Source organism: Aristolochia californica, unplaced genomic scaffold, assembly GCF_029961685.1.
Source record: "Aristolochia californica isolate CCGP_79_NKW_82.1479 unplaced genomic scaffold, dmAriCali1.0.hap1 SCAF_14, whole genome shotgun sequence".
NCBI classification, from domain to species: domain Eukaryota; kingdom Viridiplantae; phylum Streptophyta; class Magnoliopsida; order Piperales; family Aristolochiaceae; genus Aristolochia; species Aristolochia californica.
The window spans coordinates 26,946,612-26,974,376 of NW_027181815.1; the positions used below are offsets into that span (position 1 = coordinate 26,946,612).

At 36.5% G+C, this 27,765-nt stretch overlaps 2 protein-coding genes across 2 annotated transcripts; both read left to right on the forward strand.

Annotated features, from left to right (window-relative positions):
- Positions 1-440: 440 nt before the first annotated feature.
- Positions 441-26,346, forward strand: LOC137949477 (uncharacterized). Its single transcript, XM_068795522.1, has 10 exons — positions 441-491; positions 3,280-3,421; positions 3,594-3,651; positions 6,254-6,305; positions 20,777-20,824; positions 20,917-20,963; positions 21,980-22,049; positions 22,174-22,217; positions 22,302-22,356; positions 26,148-26,346. The coding sequence occupies exons 1-10, from the start codon at positions 441-443 to the stop codon at positions 26,205-26,207; spliced, it is 627 nt and encodes a 208-aa protein (XP_068651623.1). The 3' UTR covers positions 26,208-26,346.
- On the forward strand, positions 23,988-24,936 carry LOC137950639 (ferredoxin-thioredoxin reductase, variable chain-like). The gene has a single exon (XM_068797211.1). The coding sequence runs from the start codon at positions 24,087-24,089 to the stop codon at positions 24,594-24,596; it is 510 nt and encodes a 169-aa protein (XP_068653312.1). The 5' UTR covers positions 23,988-24,086; the 3' UTR covers positions 24,597-24,936.
- Positions 26,347-27,765: the final 1,419 nt, after the last annotated feature.

Below are 27,765 nucleotides of genomic sequence, written 5' to 3' on the forward strand. Positions count from 1 at the left end.
AAAGACGAAGACAAGAGGTCCAGGCTTTTAGACTAAGTTAAGAATGTGTAGGACGAGGCCTAAATGGTGTTTTTGTTCTCCCCACAGTCACATCTTCAACCCAAAAAAACCCTTGGAATTTCTTTCTTTTGTAACTAGGATTATCCTACTTTGAATTCAAGCAGTGTATCAATCTTGATCATCTTTATGTGTTCAAGCATTTCAAGCTATTAAACCTAAGAAAACGAATTTCTATCATACAACATGAAATTCATAATCATAATGGAAACGGAACCATGAACGCTTACCTCCAGTCACAACGATTAAATTTTTCAGATCGTTAACAGAAGAGTGTCTCGTCTATTCAGATCTCTAAACTTATACCCTCCAAAGTGGCTTCGATTACATGCTCATGTGATTCCAAATCCTAAAGTTTCACATAAATCAGGGTGATGGCAGCCATGGCGACAAACCAGAAGCATAAGCCATCTTTTCTGGCCACAAATGGCAGAGTAACATCACAACCACTCGATGTTGAGTCACAAAAAGATTCCAGATGATTGTCTTCTTTTCTAGTACAGGCCATGGTGTTTACAGCAGAGAATGCAACAATGTCTAAGGATATTAATCTTGGCCCATAATGATGAAGTGGTTGAACTTTAGAGGGCCTCTCTTTGTAAATGTGTTGAAGATTTTAGGAAGTGGTAACATCATAGCTTTTCTAATGGGTGCTTCAAGATTATACAGATTTTGACTCATTTACCACTATTATTATCTTTAATTATTAAATATTGTATTTTTTAATTTGCTTAAATTTTAAATATGATCAATTAAATGGGTAAATTTATATAAAATATTTATCAAAAAAAATTTTAAAATAAATTACTAGAGAAGAAAATAAATTAATTTTTTAAGTCTTTCATTTCAAATTTTATGGTTAAAATTCAACCATATGAATATATGGACTTATATTTGTATTCCTTTTTCCCATATGAATATTTCATGGCCGAAACATTATATTAAACTTTATGTGTGTTGGTTACAAGGAAAAAGACTTCTTTTTTGCTAGTGGAAGTAAGAAATTCGCTAGCGGTACTTCTGGCAATGAAAAATTCGTCGAAAAAATTTTGTTTCCCATTTTCGCTAGTAGACTTTTTCCAGTAAATTTTTGAAATTCGTTGGAATAGTTCAAAAACTAAGCCATCAATTTTCCTAGGTCGCAAGCTGAGAATTAGAATCTCTCCTAGATAATTAGTAAATTTGTTGGTAAAGATTGAATTTTCTTGCAACAAATTTTTAACTTCGATGGGATATGGTCTATATTTGTAGAAAATATAGTTGTTTTCTTCTAGCAATTTTACAAATATGCTAGCAGAAGGTATTTCAAAGTATTTATATAATTTTTATTATTTAAATTATATTTTTCCTTGTTACTTTGAAAGTGAAATACAAAGAAAACAATAATATTGATAAAATTATAAATTTATTCATAATCAATTCAATTATAAAATATATGTATATATATATATAAAAAAAATATTAAAATGTAAAAAATTACAAACTACGCAAAAAAAAAAAAAAAAAACTACATATAATTTGAGGAGAGGTATGGGGGAGGATATGAAGAAGATAGAGTCCGAGTTTGCATCTAAAAAAAGAAGTGACACATCTCATCCTGAAGAGATGACTTCATAGACCTCATCACACCGTAAAGGAGACAGACTTTTTGCTTTCGTTGTTCCCCTATTGGTAGTCACCACTTAAGAACACTTATTAAGGAAAATTTCACAAATAAGCTCTATTAGTTGAAATTTTGCACTTAATAGAGATTCAAGCTCTCTTTAAGCCTAATTTATTAGCTAGTTACACAAGTCAATCTATCCCAAAGATTATACAAGTAGATTATAGCTTTGGTAAGTTTTTTTCCTTATATTCTAGTTCTAGAACACCTTCAAAAGAATAAATCGAAAACACACAAAAGAAAGAAAAACTTACACCATTTTGAATGGAGAGACGCCCTTCTCTCAAGAGTTCCAAGTCTTCAATCTTTTTTAGCACAAAAGTTGAAGTTTGGAGCTTGACTATTTGGAATACTGAGTGATTTGAGATAGGTATGCAATTTTTGCCAACTATATAGCTCTTTTTCTCTCAAAATGGATTTGCATGAAAATTTCAAATAAATAGGCTTTTTGAGTGCTTTGAATTTCCAATAAATACCCCAACGATTTTGGATGATTATTTATAAGTTTTTCAGCCAAACTACTCACTTTTTCCTAGTTACAAACAAACTGCAAAAAGTGTTGATCGATCATTGGAAAAATATGATCAATCAACCATGTGTAACAACGATATTTTTTAGTTTTCCCAAGTTCGTTGATTGATGAGGGCATCAATCAATGAGTTTTCAATATTTAAAAAAACTCATTGATTGATCAACCCATTTTGGTTGATCGATCATGCTCTATAGTATTGGTTTTGCAGTTTTGGATGACTAATCACACAATAGAGTATAATCAATCATGCTTTATAACTTCACTAGTAGCATTTTGTATGATCAATCATGCCAAATTCAATGATTGATCATACTTTATAGGCTCTATCATACTACATTTGGGATGATTGATCAAGTTCATGAAGAAGCATGACAAAAACAAGATTAAGGGTTTTTGCAAGTTTAAATTTTTTTAGGCATCATTCAAACATGGTTTTAAAAACTATATGCCATTAAGCTCAAATGCTTTTGTGTACCTTAGAATTGAAGTGTGGTCATTGTCTTCGTACATGGCTAAAACTCTTGAGATATTTCTAAAACATTTTGACTCTAGTCTTCAATTCTTCAATTTTTAATCATAGGTGCTTCTTCAAGATAACTTGACATGTCGTATAGCTTGAGGTCTTGCATTGAATTTGTTGATTTTTTTGTATAGACCTTGATCATGTGTCTCTTTAAGGAAATGCATATAAAACACTAGAGTTGCAAATATTAGCATAATTATGGTTAAATTTTGTTAACCATAATATTTGGGAGCCATTGATTCAGAAAATTAGAAAGACAAATGTGGTGCTTGCAAGTGGGACAATGATTGGTGTGCATACTAACTACACTGCCAACTCCCTAGTTACCAAATAACGAACGCAACAACCGAGTGTTATAACTTAAAATTACTTCCAAGTGGGACAATAATATTTTTGTTTGTATTTTTTTTTTATATTAATATAATTAATAATTATTTTTCTTATTTTAATATTAGAAAAATTAAATAAAACTATCAATGTATTCTATTAATAATTTTTTTATAGGCATTTTTCGTTGTGAACACGACCACAAGTACTTCACACTCTACTAGAGTTCCTTCACCGAGAAGAAAGAGCTTCCCCCGTCTCACCGTTGCCGAGGAGCCTCCCTCACTGGACGTTCCTCTGTCCCTTCACCGTAATACAGGTAAATCTCTCCACCCGCATTCCCCTGTCCTCTTCATATTAGAATTCGCAGAAACTTGAGACAATATTGTGCCCATAAACTCATTAAAACGTGTTATTCCGCTGTTCTTCTTCATCGGTCACCCGCGAGAAGAGAACTTTTTTTCTGATTTGCTTGCTTATTTCATTGTCAGGGACGGTTTTATTGCTACTGAAGTGTTATACTTGTATACACGTTGAAATCTATTTCAGGTTCAAATTTATGCTCTAGTCGACTATTGCTTTTATTTTTCTCCTTGTTTTTTTTAAAATATTAATTACACAAGCGGACACCCCCTTACCCTCGGAACTCAAGACCACACACTTACAACCTCCCCATGTGATCATTGACCCAAAGGCCCAAGGCCACCTTTGGCTGGTGGTATTAGAATACACTTTTATCTCTCTTGTTTTCTTTGTCGACTTGTTCAGATTCCAGAGGAACCAAGAACTCCCGACTTTCTGAGGAAAAGGTAGAGCTAGCAATCTTGCATTTGTAGGTCTGAATTTGTCTCTATTGGATTTTGTTTAGCTTTACTTCTAATTGGAAAACTCCGTTTTCAACTAAAACTATTTGACTTCTTCAAAGTTATGGTTGAAACCATTTATGATGTTTGCATTTTTGGTCATAGTATTGCACTTTTTAGGCTAGAAGTCAGCCCTCCAATATCCATCGTGATAGGCTCAGTGGAACTCCTCTTTCCCTTGATCAAGTAATAAATTAGAGAAGGGAATGATCTAGTTATTCCAATGTGTTTATCTTAATTTCAAGGAACTGGCACTAATTCAGTCAAACATGTATGAATGTCTTCAGTTTCCCAACCCATCATTCATGTCCCAAATAAAAACCTAAGAAAGCAGCACAGGAGAAGCTGAGACATCTTGTGCTCCTTTGCTTTTCTCTTACACTTTCTAACCTTTTTTCATAATTCTTTTTTTGAAAAAAAGTGAGAATTTCATTAAAGAGAGATGTTACACAAAATACAAAAAGAACTCTTCTTTTTTCATAATTGTATGGGTATCATCCTCTCTAAACACTTCTTAAGAACTCTTTGTATAGCTGCTGATCTTGAATAAGAAGAGGATCAATACAAGCCCTCTCTCAGGAAATGAACAGCTCACAAACTAATGGTTTGAGCTTATTAATAGAGTCAAAAATTGCGAAAGAAAAAGCTGGTTGAGGCACATTAAGTCAAACACAGAGAGGAACAAAAAGGAAACAGTTTTATTGGGGTTTTAAGCTCCTTCTCCATTAGACATATGTTTAATTTGTTACTTGCAAATCACTACAGACTGGGTAGGTCCCATAGATTAGCAGACATTTCCTTAAAAATTTCTGGCTTTTGATTGAATAATTTCTCCAACCACCATGATGTCCCCAAATGGCAGCCTTCCAACTTAACTCTAGCTTATGATAAATAAATGACTAAACTACCTTTGCAAATCAATTAACCCCAAATTAATCATGAAGTAAAGAAATCCTTATTTTTTTAAAAAAGGAAGTAAAGATATCCTTAGCTTGCTAACTCAAATTAGTAATTTCCCTGTTTACACTGACTTAAACTGCTAACTCAAATTAGTAATTTCCCTGTTTACACTGACTTAAACAGCGGTGGATCTGCCTATGAAGGTGAGCAAGAATGGTGCCTCTGTGCATGCAAGTATTCTATTCTATGCCTTCAACTTTAGCTGTCCAATGCCATATTGAGTCTATCTTGTAACCATCTCGTGCTTTCTTATTCATGCATTTCTGACTCAATTATTTTCAAATTTTCTGCTATATGCCTAGATGACACTTGCACTCGATCCTTGGGATTCTGTAGTCCCATTCATTCATGATCCCTTCTCAATCATTGGCCCAATTTGATGATGAAAATGCCAGTCTATAATAGCCATGCAATTGCTGAGTCTGACCTCACCAGCAAATCGTCCAGAATTGAAATATTGAATGAAGCTCTCTGGATCTAGTGGCTGCTTCTTGTATGTGTTGTGCAAAGGAGGAAAGAAAATTCTAAGCCACAATGCCACCAAGTGAATAAAATGTTCTTTTAATAAATCAAAAGTGGTCTGAGTTAGCAAAAAAAATCATATAACAGAAAAGCTTGACAGTAGGAAATGTTACAAAGGAGTTAAATTATAGTTTTGCCCCAACATATCCTCCATCTACAGCCTACATCAAATGATTCCTTTCAATTATCCAAAACGGTTATCAGATGTGAGAGAGAGAGAGAGAGAGAGAGAGATGTGGTTTGTTTCATAGCTTTCTCATCTTTATGTTAATTGGTTTGTTTTTTAAAGCTTTTTTAATTTTCTTCTCTACTTTCTATGTGGGTCATAGTTCTATTTTCTCTATCTATTTTTTTTCTACCAAACCAGATGAAGGAAACTTCATTTCATTTTTTTTTATTTTCACTTCCTCTTTCTTTTCTTTTTTTCCCACTTTCTACATTCATACATACATACACACATATACATATATATATATATATATATATATATATATATATTGTAGGGTGATTTTTATACCCTAAAGATGTACTTTTTTATATAATTGTGTGTAAATTTAAAATTCAAGTGGAAGAGAGGGGATACTTAACATGTTATTTTAATTTAAAGTTGAGATGGAAGATGACGTCATGCCTCTTCATTTCACTTAAACATTCTTTAAGAAGAATGGAATCCCATTCCTTGTATGGAACTTTCATCTTGTTTATTTATTTATTTATTTTAGGTGTAAACAGGGTGGTTATTTTTTCTAAGTAATGTAGTTTCTATTTTCTGTCTGCGCTTGAATATGTTTGGGCATTTTTTGTAGGAAATTGATTGCCTCTCCTAACATTCAACCTGTGCACTCCAAGGGTGATAAGGTAATTGATAATATATTTTTTTAATACAACTAATAGTTATTTTATTGCAGAGTTGTGCCTTTAATTTTTTTATAAATATGAATAATTTTTATTCTATTGCTGAGTTAGGAAGGCCCTTCTTCTCATACAAAAGCATGGGATTCTGCATCCAAAATAGCTTTTCATCATATGAATACCTACACTAGATGATACGTCTTGTTGAATTTATGAAAAAGTGAAATACTTTATTAACCTCAATAACTTGTTGTAATCAGAGTACATGAACCTCTATTTATAATAGAGGAAGGTAGTAGAGTCCAATTACAATAAAACTATCCTTATCCCAATTACACCCAAACTCTAACACTTAAGGTAAGTCCTAACATAATTAGGTAACTCAATATTGATAAAAGACAAATATAACTTAAAATAAAACTCTTCTTGGTCGTGACCCTAAGATAAAGATACTTTTGTGAGTCCTTCTTGATCTTCCAACTGATGTGATAAGGATGCCAACTCTTGGTAATCATTGTGGGTCCTACTTCTTATGGGCTTTGGCCCATCTTGTGGGCCTTCCTTAGTCATGTGGCCCATCTTATAATAATCTTACATATGTGGGCCTTCCTTGGTCGTTTGGGCTTGATCTTATTTTCAACACTCCCCCTCAAGCTGGGGGTGAGAGAACAACATGAACTCCCAGCTTGCTACAAATGATGTATAAAATATTTTTGTATAAAATGGCACATCTTCCAACATTCCCCCTCACGCTGTTGCGTCCTTCCATGAGGCCCTGCGACATTATAAGTGAGAGTAAAAATCACTCCTAGCCGGTAAGCCATTGCTTCTTACTCCAGTCTTAATGCTGGATGTAGGGCACACTCCACTGTTATCGGTAGTGTGTCTATCGGCATTGCTCTGAAGTGTCCACCACCGTGTCCCTTCACAGGACAACAACTCTCTAGTGGTAGGAAACATAAAAGCTATTACAAGGGGGGGGGGGGGGATAACATAGATGTAATCATAAGTTCCTCCGTCATGGACTTCCAACCACAAATAATTTTCATCTTTTTGACGGGGATGAAGTTCCTTCGTCGTGGACTCCCAACCACAAACAATTTTGATCTTTTTGACGGGGTAAAATAAATGATGACATGAGGCTACCTCTTATTCAATAATAATGTCTCCAAAGAGACATAATAGCTGCAGCTGAATATAACACGACCATCTTCCAACACATATAACACGAACCAAATAGTAAACTTTGTCAAAGAACCATGAAATAATCCGATATAAAAAATTTCTTCTTTGCTGCACAAGCTTTATCTTTTGTGCTCCCCCTTTCTTGAATATTTTGGTCACATAAACTTATCCACAACATAAAGAATAAAATACCTCTTTCTTGTTCTTCTTCTACTTCTCCCCCTCAAGTTGGGAGGTAATGGCAATGATCCCAGCTTGAACCAAATATCATAGATGTAGCAATAAACCCAAATAACAGAGATTTATAAATAAGCCCTCAAACCAGGGAGAAGTGAGATATTTTCCTGATCAACTCAAAAAGTGACGCAAAACAATTAACATAAATTCGAATTTTTCAATACAACAAAATACCAGCATGACCTTCTTCCAATTCGAATATATCTTTCAATATAGATCAGATTGGCATGAAATTTTTTCCTTCTGAAAGTAGACTGAAATAAATTTCATCCAAGTATAACATCTCTTCATAAAATATAATTATCAGAAGATAAATAATCTGATAGGTTTTGGTCTCTTTCATCTTGCCGAACTAAGTTCTGTTTCTCCTGTTTTTCCAGAACGACCATAGACTCTTCCAAGATCAATATCTCCTTAAATCATACCGAAAATTGGTTGAATAGGTCAGAAAATAGACTTACATACCTTTATCTTGATATATAATTATCCATATAAAGTCTCTTTCTTGATAGCTTAAAATACCTCGGAAGTTGAGGCTTTCTGCTGCCGCTCGAACCTCTTTTTCAATCTGACTTTTGCTGCTTCAAATATCGATTTCTCTTTGTACATAACTCAGATAAAAAATTGGTTGAATAGGTAAAAGAATAGACTTACATATCTTTCGTTTGATATATATTTCTCCATATAAAGTCTAGTTCTTGATAGCTAAAAATACCTCAGAATCTGAAGATTGCTGCTGTTGCTCGAACCTTTTCGCAATTTGACCTTCGCTCATTCAAATATCGATATCTCTCTGTAGATAACTCCAATTGGAACAAATCGTTATTCTTGGAAAGTAGACTCAAATATCTTTCCGTTAATATATAACTTGCAATATGAAAAACTATGTATAGAGGTGAAAATCGCAACGAAAACTACGGGTGTTGGGACTGAAAAAAATAACTACGAACCTACACTTAGGGTTTAGGGTTTAGAGAAAAGGATCACATTACCTCCGTGAGTTGACCAAGTCAACTCACAGACCCTGCTTTGATACCATGTTGAATTTATGGAAAAGTGAAATACTTCATTGACCTCAATAACTTGTTGTAATCAGAGTACATGAACCTCTATTTATAATAGAGGAAGGTAGTAGAGTCCAATTACAATAAAACTACCTTTGTCCCAATTACACCCAAACTCTAACACTTAAGGTAAGTCCTAACATAATTAGGTAACTCAATATTGATAAAAGACAAATATAACTTAAAATAAAACTCTTCTTGGTCGTGACCCTAAGATAAAGATACTTTTGTGAGTCCTTCTTGATCTTCCAACTGATGTGATAAGGATGTCAGCTCTTGGTAATCATTGTGGGTCCTACTTCTTATGGTTTGGGCCCATCTTGTGGGCCTTCCTTGGTCATGTGGCCCATCTTATAATAATCTTACATATGTGGGCCTTCCTTGGTCGTTTGGGCTTAATCTTATCTTCCAACACGTCTCTCTTTTTCTCATTGTGGAAAGTAACTCTCTTATTTTTTGTATAAACAGTGTGACTCTTTTTTTCCACTCACCTTTCCATGTGGACTTCACACTTTTGGGCACATTCTTTGTGATCTTTTACATGGCAATGATAATACTCATTTGATAGTGGAGTTCGAAAGTGCTTCACCCATAAAGGTATTGGATTCTGCATCTGAATTAGCCTGCCCTACTTCATCTGAAAAGATGCAGTGGATGATATGTGTCTATCTTTCCTATACAAAATAGATCGATCCATGTCTCTTTCAATTTTTTCCTGGGCTTTAGCATCTACAAAAGATTGTCTAATTTAGCTTCCTTTCACTCTGCCCTTTCAGCCACTCACCTTCTCTGCTGTTCTCTTCTACTCTTCTGCAGTGAGGCTACAAGCCTCAGTGGGAACTTCCTTTTCTCTCACTGGTATTTGTTCTCATCTTCACTTTTCCCCAAGCTGTTCCCTTACTGCTATCCTCTATTTTGCCTCTTCATCTGCTGATCTTGGTAAAAAAGGAAAAGCAAAGTTCTTATCAACTTCATACAGGGTAGTGTCAATGGAGGAATTTTCATTTATTGCCTATGTGGATGTATTCCCAGGGGCTGCACTAATTACTTCTAGACTCTTAGACTGTTGAGCAGGAAGTTTAAGTCTTGAAGTTAGCCTGCTGTAATATAAAAAGAAGAGGAAATTTCATTTATAATCTTTTCTGAGAGTTGCATTTGAATGTGCATTATATTCGTGGGCCAGCATATTCACTGAGTCCTTAATTGACCCAAAAGCCCTTATTAACAGAAATGATATATGCCGCAGCAAATAGTAAGAAAGACAGAGAACAGTGCAGGCATCTTTTATCTTCTGCAACACAGTATGGAAGGAAATGGAGCAGCAGAAAACAAATGTTTTTTTTTTTTTTTTTTTTTGATAAAGATGTATTTATATATAAACAATTTACAAAGGAAGAGGGAGCAGCTCCCTCACAACTAGAGATTGCAAGGACGCTCCCTGCTTGGCTAGCACATCTGCAGCCGAATTTGCAGATCTCGGAATGTGAGACCAAATACAAGAGTGGAGTGAGGTAAAATCTAAAATCTCTCGAAAGATATCCCAATGGTGCCAAGTTGGAGGGGAAGGACGTTCACACTATCCAATGACCACCTTTGAGTCTCCTTCAATGTGAATGGGACCACTGCAGTTGTCTCTGAAAATGCGAAGCCCGTTGAGTAGGCTATAGACCTCAGCAGTTGTAGAATTAGAAATGCTTAACGGACCAGCATAAGAGAAACATTGATTGCCAGATGGATCCGAAATAATTCCCCCAAAACCAGCAATCCCCAGATTGCCGAGAGAAAAGCCATCAAAATTCAGCTTGAGGTATCCAGCTTCTAGGGGTCCACTCCTGCATTACTGGAGCCTTGATCCCAACGTGCATTCTAGCCAAGATATTCCAATTTTCACAAATAGAGGTTCCTTTGAAGGAGGAAAAAACCTTCTTAGTTATAAGCCAAGAGGATATTTGCCCCGACACCCTGTTCGCTACTCTTACCTCCGATTCACTTTTAGCATCGAACCGCCTTCGGTTGCGTTCATTCCATAGCCCCCACAATATGAAACTAGCACAGGCAGATATCATTATTTTTCTGAGACCCGAGAGGGGGAGGCCAACGATCGACTTGCTGAAGGAGATCAGATCAGCTGATATGCAGAATTGCAGCCCCATCTTGCCTAGAACAGAGGTCCACACATACCATGCAAAGGAGCAATGTAGGAGAATATGACTGACAATTTCCGCTTCAATGCTGCATAGAGGACAGAGGGGGTCGATAGTTGGGTGTCCCCTTTTACTAAGCACATCACTTGTGAAAATCTTACTTTGGCAAGCACTCCACATGAAGAATTTTATATTTGGAGGTGTACAAAGACGCCATACAAAGTGAATATCATGCTCCCTTTGTGTCGAAGCCCAACCATTAATAAAACTGTATGCAGATGAAACTGAAAATTTTCCACTTTTGTCATGCCACCAAATAAGTTTGTCCTCGTTGGAAGGTCTCATTTTGACAGAATTCAAAGTGTCCAATAAACAACTCGCTTCCAAAGCCTCTGAGTCTGACAGGCCCCTTCGAGGGTGTAGTTCAGGCTCCCCCTCCCCCCCTCAAAAGCATCAGCAACTGACATCTCCCTCTGTGTAGAGAGGAGGAATAGATTCCTGAAGGAAATCCGTAATGGCTCTTGCCCTGTCCACAAATCATTCCAAAATTTAAGCAACCGACCATTTCCGACTTAGAATCTTATTGCTGAGGAGAGTTTCTGGAGCAATGGGAACAATGATCTCCATATTGAGGACAATGCTCTCCGATTTCCACCAGACATCCACCATGGAGAGCTCCAACCCAACTTTGCTCGAACCATATCCTTCCATAGATTAGAAGAATTAGTGTTGAACTTCCATAACCATTTCAAGAGCAAAGCTTAATTCATTTCTTTTGTTTTTCGAATCCCCTTCTTCTACTTGAGATCTGTGATTCTCCTCGAATTTCTTCAAGATTCAAGTCAATCTAACTCTAGTCTTCAGAAAATATGGGGAAGATAAGAAACAATAAGGAAAACAAACCAGTTGATGATCCACTTCTATCTGTTCCTACAATTTCAGTATATAAAACAGATTAACATACAGAAGTAGAGAAGGTTTTGATGGGGACCGGAAGTTGAAGCAGATTATTGTTGCTCTATTTGAGGTTCAGCTAACTCCAGAAGTACAAGAATGAGGAGAGATGAATGACTATTTTTCTTCACCCTTCAACACTGATTTGTTTCTGTTTTTCTTTCATTTGGTTCATTATATGGCATTTCTGTTAGTAATTCCTCTCATTAGTCTCCATCGCCCGGTCCATCTATCTTCCTTGTCAGCTTCAGTTGAGAGAAAGAGCAACCAACTTAGCAGGCCTTTCATTTCTTCTGTTACTGTGGTGCTGAGATGGCTCCTGAAGTGGCAATTGAGTTGCAACATCATAAATGAAAGATTTTGGTATTTTCTACACTCCCAATGTAAAGGATCTCTTGCACACTGGCATTCGTGCCATAGTCTCACATAAATTGAGTGACAATATGACCTTGTAACTAAAGGAATTTAGAATTATTTCGATCCGAGCTTAGGATGCAAAACCTTTTTGTTAGAGCTGCACACCAATGGAAAGTGCTGCTCAAATCTAAAGAAAATATGCCACCTTATATTTGAAAAACAAATGCATAATACGTTACCTTTTCCAAGGAGGAGCAAATGAAGTAAAGTTTCTAGTGGCTTGCTGCTGCTGCTGTTTCAACAGAATCCAAGAATGGTCACTGTCTACTGTTTACTGTTTAAACTTAGAGGTACTTTCGTCATAGAAGTTTCAGTGATTTTTTTGTGGCTATAATAGGCATTTGCTACCTTTTATTCCAATAGTTAAAATGTATAGGTAACCTTAATTCTTTGAGTGATGCAACTTGTAGTGGTTAAAGCATCCTGTTTATCAGTATGCTTGATGTTGCATGACTGTAGTTCGACATACATAATAGTCTGAGATGCTCCAATCCAAGATGATTGATTAATGTCCTACTTATATCAGCACTTTTTGACCTCTCGTTGGCCACTTTCACATTGCATGCGAGTTGTAGCTTCACATATTTCCAATTTATATTGGTAGACTGACCAGGATACCTTATTTTGGCTTCCCATATCTTTCTTCTGCTTTCCACATTCCAGTTACTTCTTCTTTGCCGTGGAATATGTCGGTGACTGGTCATTTTACAGTTCCTACCAAAACGGTCTCTGCTGATGTTAAGGTATCTCCTTCCCTCAGTTATGTTGTTTTGAAAATTCAGAAGTCTGCTTATGCAATTATTTTCTGCCCTCTATTGTTTCCCATCTTTGATATGGCTAATAATGAAACCTACTGGTCCCATTTCAAAAAGGAATATTTTTTACTGGGTTTTGTCATTGTGCATAATCTGTTGGATCTCTTTCTAGGAAGTGAATTCATGCTTCCAGTTTGCTTCCTTGTTACTTAATTCAGAGAAGCAGGTAGTGTTGCACTATATATACATAACTATGTGGGTGATATAGCAAGAGAATCAAGAACCTTGATGCGGTTAATATATTTTTAAGGACAATTAATGCTGGAATTAGTAAGTTGCAATTGACAGAATTCAGTAGTATGCAAAATAGTTAATGGACAAATCATATTTGTGCCCTCGTTTGTTCATAACTCCCAATACATTATTAAAACAAATAATCAAACCCCTTATGATTGCTACTAACAAAGTAAGCAAATAACTGAATTAAATTCTAAGAATATAATCAAACATATCAATCCACCCCACCCCACCCCTTTAAAGAACCTTGTCCTCAAGGTTCAGCATAATTTGGAAAATGTGATTCAGAACGAGTCCTCTTCCTCCTATGTAGCATTGTTAGTTGGAAGGTGTTTCCAATGGATCAAAAGTTCCGTCCTCAAGCGATCGTCGACTCTAACACGATGCTTTTTTAACACTTGGGCTGGTTCCCACAACAATTGTCCATCCAACGTCCATTGTGGCAGAAGAGGAGAAGTGTCAGGCATTTCCCTGCATTTGAATTTAGTTGAGAAACATGGAAAGCAGGGTGAATAATAGAAGATGCCGGCATCTCTAACTTCTAAGTCATCAGTCCCACATAGCCAATATCTTGAAAGGACCAAAATATCAAAATGTGAGTTTCTGATTTCAGCACTAAATAATGATTATCTGTTTGTAAGGTTGTAATTTCAAATAAACCCACTTACTGATTTGAAATTCCCTTTTAGTTTCTCAGCAAGCTTCTTCATTGTATTTTGAACAATGGCAAGATTGTGCTTTAAAAGCCGCAAAGTCTCATCTGGGCCCAACAACTTGAACTTAAAGATCTTTTTTTTTTTTGGGGGGGGGTAGTCCCTCACATATAAGTGATCACTATAGGGGGTCCTTGTCATATACTGCTCGAAACGGAGTCATACCCATTGAGGAGTGAAATGATGTATTATAGCTCTACTCTACCATTTTTTTTTTTTTTTTTTTTTTTTGAGTAAAAAGGTGTGAAAGCTCTACTCTGCCATGGGAGAAATTTAATCAATGAGGTGGTTTAAAACTGGCAAAACTCTGCAAATATTTCTCGAAACCCTGATTAACCACTTTTGTTTGGTCGTCCATCTGCTGATAATATGTTGTGCTCTTTTACAATCCTGTGTCATGCAAGGTGAAGAATTTAGTCCCAAATTGACTGATAAAAATGGCACCTCTATTTGACACTACGGTGCAAGGGATCCCATGGAGGCGGACAACTTTGCATAGAACAACCTAACGTGCAGTATATGGATGTTTGAGCTGCAAAAAGTGTGCGTACTTGGGGAGTTGGTCTACCACTTCAAAAATAACTAAATTGCAAGAGGCCTGCCAGAGATACACTTTTATTTTTGACTCTTTGACAAATATCACAAGCTGCCACACTTGCCTTTACATCCTTCATCATGTTGGCTGAAAAGAAAACTGACGGCAATCACTTATAAGTTTTGAAAGCACTCTCATGGCCAGTCCCCATTGTGTTGTGGAACTCATGAAGAATATAAATATATAAAGTGGAAACCGTAAGAAAATAGATGCGCCCTTTACGGAAAAGAAGATCATCTTGCCAAGAATAGTGAGGATAAAGATCTGGATTCTGGTGTACTTTATGAATGAAAACAAGTGTTTGAGTGTCGAAGTGGTACGTAGTCCTAATTTTAACCGGAAAGTCCAAGTGTGATACCAGCACTAAGGTCATGTAGTCAACTATGTCCCGCCGAGATAAAGCATCCACAACCATATTGTCGAAACCCGTCCGACGCACAATCTCATATTCATATCCCATTTACTTCACCAACCATTGTTGCTATTGAAAGTGACACAATGTGCTGCTCCGATCGAAGGGACGTGTGGTTTGTCAAAATCTGAAAACACTGCAAAAGGAGGTAAGGGTGCCACTGTGGTATTTCTTTCACGTATAATATCCACCTATTGGCCCCTTTGATGCCATGCTAAAGAATGATATAGGGCACCTCTCTTGATTGAGTACACACCTACGCCAAGAACTGAAGCATCACATTCGATAAAAAAATTCTTAGAAAAATCAGGTAAAAAGAGTACCGGTTTGTTAAGTAAGGCAGACTTGAGTTGTTGGAAAGATTTTGTGTCTGCTGCGGTCCAAGAACATCCTCCCTTTTTTTAAATTTCTGTCAGTGGATGGGTAATGAGGCCATAATGTTTGATTAAAAGTTAACTTGTCAAACCAAGAAACACTTATAGATCCTTCACAGTTGTAGGAATATGCCAAGCTGCAAGGGCATCTAACTGTTCGGGGTCCTTAGACACCACATCTGTATTAATAATGTGACCTAAATAGCCATAGAAGTCTCTCCAAATGAACACTTTGATTTCTTTACAATGATTGTGCCACAAAATATGCAACACTTGACAAAGATGATTGACACGATCACACCAATATATTATAATAAATAAGAGCACAAATTGTTGTAGATGGAATTCATCTACAAATTGAATGGCATGACTAGAAGTTCATAATGACTTACATGAGTTTTGAAATCTGTATTCTGAATGTTCGAAGGAACCATCCAAATCTGGTGATATCCAGAGCAAAGGTTGAGCTTAGTGAAAACAGTTGTAGCTCCACGTAACTCGTCCAAAAGTTCCTTTATAACAGGAATAAAGAACTTGTTTTTACAATTACGGCATTCAGTTCCCTATAATGCACAAAATCTCCACGTGTCATCCTTCTTTTGTACAAGCAAAGCTGGAGAAGAATAGGAGCTTTGGCTTAGATGAATGATGCCCATGTCAAGCATTTCTTTTACCAGTCTCTTAATTTCTATTTTTCGGATGTGCATATCAAATATGGGCACGCATTGGTAGGTGGAGCACTAGACTAATTGGAATATTGTGATAGACTGATTGGAATACTGTGTTCAGTTCACTCACAGGGGAAAGTCTCTTTAGTTACTAAAATAACTCTTCAAAGTATGATAAAACTGGGGTGAGAGCATTGGGAGGTGCACATACCCTACTAGCAATATGAAGAACTCTGTCCATTGTAAGGTAAATAGGCTCAATAATGGCAACCGTTGGAACTGCCTCAAGAGAGATGTCGGACCCCACAAAATGTTGTCCAAATATTTTCTAGTGCACAATATGGTCTCTGTTGAGCTTTTGGTTTGAGCCCGGTTCCATTCCCAAATGATTAGTCACGTAGGAGGCCTATTACTCAATCTTATAACCCATTAACTTTTTTTTTTTTTTCAATGTGAGACTTTTTCGATGGGTAGTTTAATTAAACTACCTTATCCTAGTTACACTAAAAGTCTAACTCCTTTAGATAAGTTCTAGAATAATTAAGCAATTGAACAAGAATAGAAGACTAATGTAACTAAAATACTTTTTGGCTAAGATTCTTCTACGGGACTTCCTTTCGTATGACTCTTGTAGGATTCCGCCGTATGAATCATTGCTCTGTGAGACTTCTTATTATGAGAGTCATGTAAGACTCTTCCATACATGTTCTTCAATAGTTTCAATGATCAAATTCAAAGAATGGACCTGTGAACTTCCATCAAACAATGCCCAATGTGTGGTAGTCCAAGCATGAAGGCAGTCCCCTTGACCTGCAATATATACAATTCAGTAATGATAGTTGTCCCTTTATTTTTAACTCCACTTGTTTGCACATTGATGAACAAAAAAGAGATTAACTGTTTCCCAGCATGACTCGAAAAGAAGTGGTAATCATGTGTTCCAAATTCAGCCTCTTTGAGCCCTTCCCACATAAAATTATGTGTTCTGCCACTATCTATTAAAACAACCACCTCTTGATTTTTAATGGTACCCATCATCTTCATCATGTGTGGTCTTAATTTCCTGCAAGTGCATGAAAAGATACTTTTAAGAATTCTTCAATTACCTTGGCCATAGGTTCATCCTTCTGAATAATGATGATATTCACTAGCTCTGCATATAAATATAATTGATACCTTTTACACCTGTGGCCGGTCGAAAACTTTTTGCGGCAATTAAAGTGAAGGTCCTGAGCTCTTCCACTGTCCATTTCTTCTTGTGTTAATTTCCAAAATGGCTTTGCTCTCGTAATGGGTGCTGGACACTGTACTACTGAACCAATGTTTTCATTTTTCTTTGGTGGAGAGGGTGAATTTACTCCCATTTTTTGTCTGCAAGCGCAAATTACATTAAGTTTCGAGTGTTTCTTCCTGCACGTTGGCTATTCTAGTTGCCTCTGCTGCAGACTTGGGAGTAAATGAACTTGCTGCAATTTCTCCTTGGAGAACCTACCTTCACTTCTTTAGGTCAGTCCTGGACCTGATTCAACAATCTTTAAAATTCTGCTTGATAAGCACAGCTGCAGTTGTTTGTTAGAGTTTTGGCAATGCTTCATGAAGATTTTCATATTCCTTGAGTCTGAATCTTGCACAAAATGTTGTGGTAAAATTCGCCCATGAGGGTTCTCCATTGTCCTCCTAATGACCATAGTACCACTATAGTTTTGCCCTCCTAGGTAAAAACTGGCTAGACCTACTCTCTGCCCTTCTTGAGTCCGATAGTAGTTGAAAAATTGTTCTACTTTCTTCACCCATTCAGTATGTTCTTCATAATCTACATATTTCGGGCCATCGAGACTCATCATCCTTGTGCTAACACCCCCGTGATTGGGAACTATCTATTTGACCTACAGATAGAGCACCTCTTCGTTCCCTTTCTTAACTCGAGAGTCTCTCTTAAGAAGCTCTTGCATAGCTTCAAATTTAGTCTCCATTATTGGTGCCAGCAAGTCAGTCTTTGAGTTGGCAATTGTAAGCTTCTTGTCATACCCATCACTATGCTCTGAAAGTGGCTCCAGAGTGACTTGACATGGGTAAATGGGTCATGGTAATATAATTATATTGAACAATTGGTGTGCAATTCAACAAATTCCTGCTCAACACTTCCCTCTTCTTTTCTGTTCAAAGAAGAGAAAAAAATGTAAAGAAACTGAAACATCTCACTGTCATTGTGTAAACAGCCCTGCGCCTCAACCGGTTGAAGCAGTAAAGATTAGGGTTTCTCTCAAAACCCTCCTCCAATGCCCAGAGTTCCTGTGAGGAAACGTATTCTCCCGGTGGTTTGGGGTTCCATGCACAAACCAACTCATGACGACTGATTCTTTCAGTTGCTAAACTTCTCCTCAACTTCAAGCTTTGAAAATCCCATTCCACAGTCCAAGAATTTGAACCGCTTTGATACCAAATGATACAGTTATTAAGGATGACTAATGTTGGCAATTGACAAATTTAGTAGTATGTGAAATAATGAGGGGATAATTCTGCCACTTCAAGAAGGCCTTGGGTCTCCTAAGTTCTGCGAGCAGAACAACTGTTTTTGGGGGAAAATGTAGCCTGCTTCTCACATGCCAGATTGCTGCTTATATTTCATGTTACTGGACTAATTACACTTGTGCCCTTGCTTACACATAACTCTCCGATTACATAATTAAAGCAAATAATCAAACCCCTTCTGACCACTACTAACAAAATATGCAAATAACTGAATTAAATGGTAAGAAAATAATCAAAATGTATCAAGCAACTTGATAAACATAGAGAGTACTTGGAATGCAATTAGATATTTTGTGGTTGCAGGTACAAGGAAGAGTTAGAGAGAGTATTGCCTCTCAGAATCTCAACCAACAAATAAAAAGACTCCTTTAATTATTGGCTGCAGGGGAGAGGATGGGAGAGAGGTTGGGGAAAGCAGTGAGAAAAACCAATTAGCTTCCAAATGTCATTGTATGTTTTGTAACTACTGCATAATATTAAGCAGTACTTATTCCCCATATTGTTGATAGTGGTGGGTGCGGGTCGGGTTTTTGAAATCCCACTTTGTGAACTTGGTCTGAAACTTGTCCTCATAAAAACATGTCACGGGTTCGGAAATCCATTCCCATGCCTACCTCATAACAGGTTTTTAAGGGGTAGAGACAAAAAATAATAAATTATGAAATTGCACATAACCTACAACAGTTTGTTGTAAAAATCTATATATATATATATATCAATTAAATTGACCTCTCCCTGTCCCATATCTGAATGTGTTTTTGCTTTCTCTCCCCAGCCCCACCAAAATTTGGTTAGGTCGGGTCGATCGGGTTAGTTGGGTTCCCCATTTAACCCAACTCATGCCCACCCCTAATTGTTGAGCGTGCACTAGGTTTACTTTATCAACTCACCAACTTAAGTCGATGATAGGAATGGTAACTTTATCTGTTAAGACTTGAAGCCCCCCTAATTTATTATGAGAAGTCAGACTTGCGTGAGTTGTGGGAGTTATGGAATCTAAGATGCATGCAAAGTCAAGACTTGTGGGACAACACCAGGAGCAGAGTTGCGTGACTTGAGATGACTCATCTTACTTGGCTGAGATTTCAAGCAAGTCAGACCTCTTTTATTTTGTCCAAGGATCCTCAAAATCTGAGATTATGCTCAGGATGTGCAATCATGACTAGGAGAATACATGATATTAGTGGTATATCTTAATCTGTACTACTATACATATTACACTGTTATGATTGACTTTGCAATAGATGTTCTGAAACACTTTTTTTGGAATATATGTAATTAAATGACCTTTTACTGTGATTATACTTTGTTTATCAATCTATTCAGAGAAACCAGTGTGAGGAAAACTTTTGAGATAGTAATAAAATCATCCACGCGTTGAACGAACGACGTTCACATCATAAAAGAAATGAATACAGCACAGAAGGTGAAGATTCATAGATTAAATGTGTTCCCAAATCAACCCAAAATCAAAGATGAATAAAAAATTGTTGTTATTATGGACTCATCTTTCATTAACCCCAACTAATATCTGCTTTTATTATGTTTGAATAATCCATATGTGCTTCATTGCTGAAGGCTTTTGGCCATACCAATGAAGGTCTTCTCTGTAGGATGGTTTTGCTCAAATTTGGAGTTATAAGGATTATTGGGCGTGAATGAACATGTGTCTGATGTAAATTATTTGAAGCATGTAATCTCTTCTCTTGCTTTGTGTTCATATGTAATCACCAGCCTTCCCCTCTCTCTGTTTTAGGGGGGGTCACTTTGTATTTCTTTCTTCTTAATGAAATTAATGAAAAGAAAAGAAAAGGAGTAATAAGTGCATCATACCTAATCCAAGTGATAGGACACCAATGAAAATGGGTTTCTTGAAGCCTGTAGGAAAAGCCATCTCATATCCAAGTTTCATTGTACTTTACCAAAGAAGGCATGGTGTTTCTTGCATGAACTGAACCACAATAGTACTCTCTGCTTTCTCTAATCAATATTGAACTTGAAGAGTGGAGTTACAGCTTCTGCTGTTTTAAACCAAATGATTTTAATTAGTGCTTCAGCTGAAAGCCTTGACTTTACCTTGTTCATATGCCTGCTTTTTTTGACAAGGTAGAACATTTCTCTTTGTTTCAGGGAAATAAAACTGATATTGTGATCAGCAGTTATGATGATCATTTTTTGGTGAGTCCTGTATTCAGGTTTTTCTTCACCTTTTCTTTTACTGGGGAAGGGAACAATTTGAGAGCTGTTCTTAACATCTGAAATGACCTCAGGTTATCGTGACCCAGATAGGAAGTATGGGAACAATCTTGTATGCCAGGTAGAGCATCTTCCGTATTTTATAATGAGTTCAATGTTCTGGATATCATATGTAGCATATTTGCCTGTTTGGGTCAGGGTTTTCCAACCTGGAATTGGAACCCGACCCTGGGTTCTTGAAAACCTGGGTCAGGTCAGCCATGTCGGGTTGGCTCAACCCGAGTGCAGAGCTGGACTCAGGTTAATCGGAGGGGACAAGGGGCAAGTCTGCGAGTCAGACCCACAACCTGAACCTGCCCCGTTAAAATCCTTGTCCGCCCAGCTGAGTCGCAGGTTGACGTGCTGGGTTGGAAAAACATGGTTTGGATTGGCATTTGGATGTTATTTTTGCACTTCCATGTAAGTATTTCTTTTTAACTCATTATAGCCCAATCCCTAGACATGAACCCAAGACCCACACCAGAAAATTTCCCCATGTGGTCATTGAGTCGAAGGCCAAATCACTCCATAGAACTACTTCATGACTTACATTAGCAAGATATTTTTGCTTTCTAATTCTCTATCTTTTGAGCACTAAAAATATTGAAGAAAAAAATAAAAAGTAGATGTACAAGTATTATGCTATCAATAGTAAATATGTACCTTTGAATAAGTCAACCCAAAACAAGCCCTTAGTTTTTCAACATTGCAAGACTTAAAAAAATTTCTGTTTCTTCATTTCAAAAAATAAAGAATTTTAGCATAATTACCTTTTCAATAGGGAATATTTTAACAGCTTGTGTTAGCAGAATTCTGGTACCAGCTTTATTTATAACTGCTTTTAGGATTTCACTTGAAGAGGATTCAACTTCTTGCCTCCCCTGCTTTTAGGATTTCACTTAGAGAGGAATCTACTTCCTGCGGACAACATGAAATAGAGATAAAGTCCCACTGGATTAGTTCACTCATAAAGTGAAATTTGTTTCAAGTGTTGTGTTGCTTGTCCATAAGGATGTATTATTTCTTGTATTCTGGAAACCTGTTTACTTTTTGCCCCATTTTATTTTTTTGTATTACCTTTTTTCTATTATTTGATAGGAAGGAGGAAACTGTTGCTGTGGTGGATCCTATCTTCAACGTGTCTGTATTATTTGGTAAAAGAGATGAGGTGAGGCAGCTTACTCCGTGCTCCTGCCATTTTTATGGGGCTGAGAGATGTTGAAAACTAGTTTTCCGTTTTGATTTGTTTTTGAAACGATACTGACCACTTTTGAATCTGTGAATTCTTGCAGCCAATGCTAGTTGCATGTGCACGTCAACTAATTGAACATATAAGGTAATCAAACTCAATAATGCAGCTGTTTCACATGATTTTACCCAGGGGAGCTGCCCATTAATATTATGATCTTTGTTTTTGTAGTCGTAAATCATCAAGGCCCTTGGTGATCTCTCTTGGCCTCAAAGACCACTCTCTGGTAGTACCCTACCTGCATGTCTATTTTCCTCTTTTTTTTTAATTTTTTAAAATTTCTTATCAATGAGATAATTTCTGTAAGATGTGGATGTCAACATGATGTCAAATTATGCGGTTGCAGTCACTGTTTTGGGTAAATATTGCCCTACTGATGGCCGTTGTTTGGTAACAAATAGTTGACCTACATGTTGACATCAGTGGTGGAGGTCAACTGAGGGTGTTCCTCTGACTTCTATTTGGCACTATATTATTCACGGCGATGTCACTGCTTTTTCTGCAGGAAACGCTAAAAGAGATAGTATCCCTTGTGACGGAGGATCGTCATTGGTTGTAGTAAATATATTTCTAAAATTTTCTGGCTGCCATATTCAGTACTTAATGGTGCAGTACATTCATGTAAGGTTCTATGGTTCTCCACAGAACAAAAGACCCTTCTCCATATTTGCCTGTCTATGGTTTGTTGTATACTCACATGACATTACTTAGATATGGAAATCATATTCAAAGAAGCCTTTTCTTTTCCTCTTTTGTAAGCCTTTAGGCACAATTCTGATGAATTCTTATGCTTACCTAATGGTTGTCATCCTAGACTCCCATTTTTTTCTGAGCACTGATGTTAGAACTTATATATTAATCATTCAGGGAAACTGTTTTTTTTTTTTTTTTTTTCCCTATGATTGCAACTCATTTTCATGGATTTGGAGAATAGTTTTCTCAGGCATCATCTTAAATTAGTATAATGTAGCTTCTGGATCCATGGATCAGGTCAAGTTGATGACACTTGGTTGAATTCGTACAGGTCTAACACTCAATTGAGGTCATGTTGAATTCAAACTTGGTGTTAGATCTTGAGGTCAAGTTTCATTGTGCATGTGTAATCAATTTTTTTTTATCTTTTGATCATTTGAACCACATTTAGTTAGTTGCTACACATTTACCATCTATATAACTTGAGTAGGGATGTTGGCTCTTTAATTTCTGTTGATGTTCATAACCTGAGACTGAAAGAAGATAATTATCCCAATCTTCTAATGGGAATCAGTTTTAGCCATCAAACAAAGGGGTTTGGTGAATAGACTCCCTTACTAATGTGGATATTGTCTAAAGCTGCCATATCTAGAGCCTCTTTGTTACTAATTTTTGGCATGATTTGATACTTCGAACTGTACCTTCAAATTTGTGTATTATGGTATAGAGGTATATGATATTTTCTTTAACAACATTCAACATGTCTCTTTTCAAAGTCAAGTTGTCGATATCTTCACCACAACAGTTAAAGTTGGTCTCCTAAGCCCTAAACCCTTTGGGGATTTTGGAAATGCATGATATCTTCACCACAACAGTTAAAGTTGGTCTCTTAAACCCTAAACCCTAAACCCTTTGGGGATTTTGGAAATGCATGGTTAAAGTAACTGCAGGCAAAATCATAGAATATAACCATGCCAAAGAGTATCAAAGAAAGCTTAGGACATAAGGAACCACATAAACATTTAAACAAAAGGGCAAAAAAGTAATTAACTGGATAGCTGAATCAGACCGGACCAACCATATTCTGGAGCATCTATTAATGGGCCAAAGGGTAATTCTCATAGCCCACCTTTCTTTTGTTGATGGCTTTGAATAATCATCAATGCCAATTGATCGTCTTCAACCCTTTTATCTCAGGTTTTTTTTTTTAACTGGTAAACTCTTGTCAGTTCTCCTGCTCGGCTTCCAAAAGCACGACGTGAGATGCCGATTACCTTTGTTTCAGCTTCGGTGTCTGCCTCTTCTTCCTACTGCTCTTTCTTTGATGTTCGCAATCAGCGTCGCATTGTTCCGTCCTGCAGTAGTCGCACCAGCGTCCCCATTTCCGTTCCTTTCTCGATTTCCTTCAGCCGTCCAGACAGATGCACCCGGAGGTATGGGACGAGGATCTCATGCGAGGTTGCGGAGTTAAAACCCACTGAGAATGAAATCTCCTCCTCGGAGTCGGATTTGGATTCCCCGGCTGCCAAGGTTGGGTCTAGGGTTCGGGTGAAGGTCCCTTTGAAAGTTTATCACGTACCCAAGGTTCCGGAGATAGATCTTATGGGCATGGAAGGAGTGATCAAACAGTACGTGGTGGAATGGAAGGGGAAGCGAATTTCGGCCAATCTCCCCTTCAAGGTTGAGTTTCTCGCGCACAAGGTCGACGGTCGTCAGGGTCCTCTTAAGTTCTTTGCGCATCTCAGGGAGGATGAGTTCGAGTACGTCGATTGAAATATAAGTCTCCCTTGTGCTTTTCCCCCTCCGTGTATACGAAGTTATCGACTTTGCTTCTGCTTGATGCCGAGTAGACCTTGTTAGAGTTGGCTCAGGCTACTCTTGTAAGACTTGTTGTGGTCGTGTATAGGTTAATTAGATACAAGGAAGGGAGATCAAAGCTCATGTATAGAGGAGAGTGAGTTTTTTTTTTCTGTCTCGGGCTGTTGGAGGCTGACTTCATTTCTCTCTACCTCTGTCTTTCTCTTTTTCTTTTCTCCCCAGGGTAAACATTATCATGTTCTAAATTCATGTTTCACATCTTGGAATAAAGACGTTGTTCCTAGGGAAAAAAAAATCATTGGCTCGAGTTTGACAATTCCTCAGAATTTGGGATTCTCTGTTTCCATTTGCAGTGTTCTTCTTGAATCATCTTCCTAACTTAAAACAGAACTCTTCGGCATGTTCTCCTCTGGACCTTGTATAGAATCGACAAATGGATACTACAGCTTCTATCCGCTGATTGTAATGTATTTTATCTTCCTTGCTCTTTACTTTTTCGCCAGTTCTACTTCAGAGAACTCCTTTCTGTTGCGATCACTTTAGTTCTCTTTACTGGTTTAAGTGATGGTCTTACTAGGAAAATCTTTTATTTATATTACAAGATTAACTACATACAAATAGCTCTCATAATCTGGAAACTCTTCAATGTAAACTTCTGACTAAAAATGAATTTCTTATAAGTTTGGGTTGTTTAAGGTTGACACTTCTTCTAGATTGCCTTTATCAGGTTGAAATATTGGTTTACTGGAAAGTTTTGGTACCTGGCAGGTAACTTTGGCCACTACTAACCAGTAGAAGGATGGAAGCTGAGGTCATACTTAACTTCTGCTAGGATTTACATTTCTGGTGCTCCAACATTTGTTTTATATGATTGAAAATCTACATTTTTTTTCCTTTTTGTGATTAATAATCAGCATGTTATCTTAATTCTCTGTGGTTTGTTTATCTTAAGAACAATGATAACGTGATGAAAAACAGAGAGAGAGAGAGAGATTAGGAAGAGACTACTAGATATGCATGTAACTAATCATTTTGATACTTCAAGATGTTTTTAAAGTTCCTTATGGATGCTGGAGTGCAAATTTGCACAATAGCAGTTGAAACAAACAGATAGTTATACTAAAAAAAAAAACACTCAGTATGGATGGCTTAGCGGGTCACTGCAGTTGGAAAATTTCTATTTGTTGGCAGCTTGACAATTTTAAAAAATCATTTTTCTTTTCTGCTGCGAAAATGTGATTTCTTCACTGCTGGGAGGCAAAACAAAGGAAAAGAATTGGCTATGTAGCTGGTTTCTGATGAAAGTCATTGGGTGTTAGACACTTTAGCTTACTTTTTTGTTGGAAGGAAGACAATCTACCCAGATGGGTGTCAATGGGTTTTTCTTAACAAGTTATATGCATATATAAGAGTTTTTTTTTTTTTTTTTATGAACCATATTTAATGTCTGATTAGATATACATTTTGTGTAGTTGCACTCTATGCTGATGTTTCTCTTTTTTGAAGAATGATGAGGCCCTGAAATCAGGATTCCGGCTGCTTGGTGTGAGGTGCAACTTAGGATAGTTAAAGATTTGAAGCAACTTATTTTAGATCTTTTGGCATTTTCGAATGGTTTTTCACCATGGAATTTTTGTCTGAATCTAAAATTAAACTAAAAAGTCCATATTGTTAGCATATATATATATATATATCTTAAACATCTACAGTGAGCTACCTGAAACATGGAAAATTTCTCATAACTTTGATCATAAAATTCTCTCCAATTGTTAATGCCCGAAGATCAGTAGTTGGTTTATACATTTTTTTCCAATTGTTATCGCTCTTCCATCCTGTATATTTTGAACTCATTATGTGGCATTCTTTGAATCGCCAATTATCACAGGAAGGATGGGAGTTGAGCTTGGTAAGGATTTCCATTCTTATAAAAAGGACTCTGCATCAGCCTTGGTGTCCTCATATTGACCTATGAGTTCATTTTTGTTAGTAGTTACTACAACTTGATCTCTAATGTAGCCATCATTGTGGAATGGCTCAGGACTGCCATGGGGTAGTGACTGTAGATAGTAATGCTTCCCGGTACCTTGACAGTCACTATTGAGGAGAAACTTAGGGACTGCAGCTGATTGACAAGCCCATGTAAAAGAACAAAACTATTTATTCTTAGTTTTAGCTGGGCCATACAACATGCTTCTCTTAGTCAGATTACAGATAGTTTTTCTGGTCGTTGTCTTTTGTTTAAAACTTCTTGTACCTTGCTATATCTATACAACAACTTCCATCTTCTCAATCTATCCTTTCTGTCAAGGAAAAATCCATTCTCAATCTTTCTCATAGTTTTAACAGAACTTGTTTAGGCTTTAGAAGATGGGAATCGAGACTAGTTGCTTGGTTGAGTTGGAAGTTGCCTTGCCATTATTGATCTATGCTACTAGGGTTAAATGCTAGCTCTAACTTCATGTGATTTTTATCATGGTAAATAACTGGAGGCAGCTTCCTTTAGGGGGGTTAGTCAACAAAATGAAAATTTGATATTCATCTTCATCTTCATCTTATGTATCTACATGATCTTCATCTTCGAAATGGGTGTTAGTGTGGATAACTTCATCTTCGAAATCTTTGAAATAGGGTGTTAGTGTGGACAATTTCATCTTCATCTTCATCATATAAAAATTTAAAATTATTGATTTTAATAATTATAAAAATAAACTAATTAAACCAAAGTGTTTGAATTAACAATATTTTAATTACCACTATTAAATCACTAATACAATAGAGTAAATAAAAAAAATTCTGATTAATGAATAAAAAATATTATATTAATAACATAAGATAGATTTGCATTGTATTAATTAATAATATATTTTGACATAATTAATGATGATATATTAATCAAATGCATACTTTAATTATATTTTATTTACCAGAGACTTAAATATGAAGTTTAATATAGTAATAAAATAAAATAAGATAATAAATAAATACATATACAACTTTGAAAATAACCTAAAAAAAATTATTCAAATAACGAGTTCGTGCCTTTAATATTACAATCAACGAGTTACAAGTTTAGTACATATAAATTACGCATGTTCAAAAGTAATAAGAGTAAACCATCATTTAT

Coding starts and splice junctions, on each gene's coding strand:
- LOC137950639 (XM_068797211.1), top strand. CDS start 24,087: ATGCCGATTACCTTTGTTTCAGCTTCGGTGTCTGCCTCTTCTTCCTAC.
- LOC137949477 (XM_068795522.1), top strand. CDS start 441: ATGGCGACAAACCAGAAGCATAAGCCATCTTTTCTGGCCACAAATGGC. Junction 492..3,279: donor TTCTGGCCACAAATGGCAGA/GTAACATCACAA, acceptor ATTTTTTTATAG/GCATTTTTCGTTGTGAACAC. Junction 3,652..6,253: donor CACGTTGAAATCTATTTCAG/GTTCAAATTTAT, acceptor CATTTTTTGTAG/GAAATTGATTGCCTCTCCTA.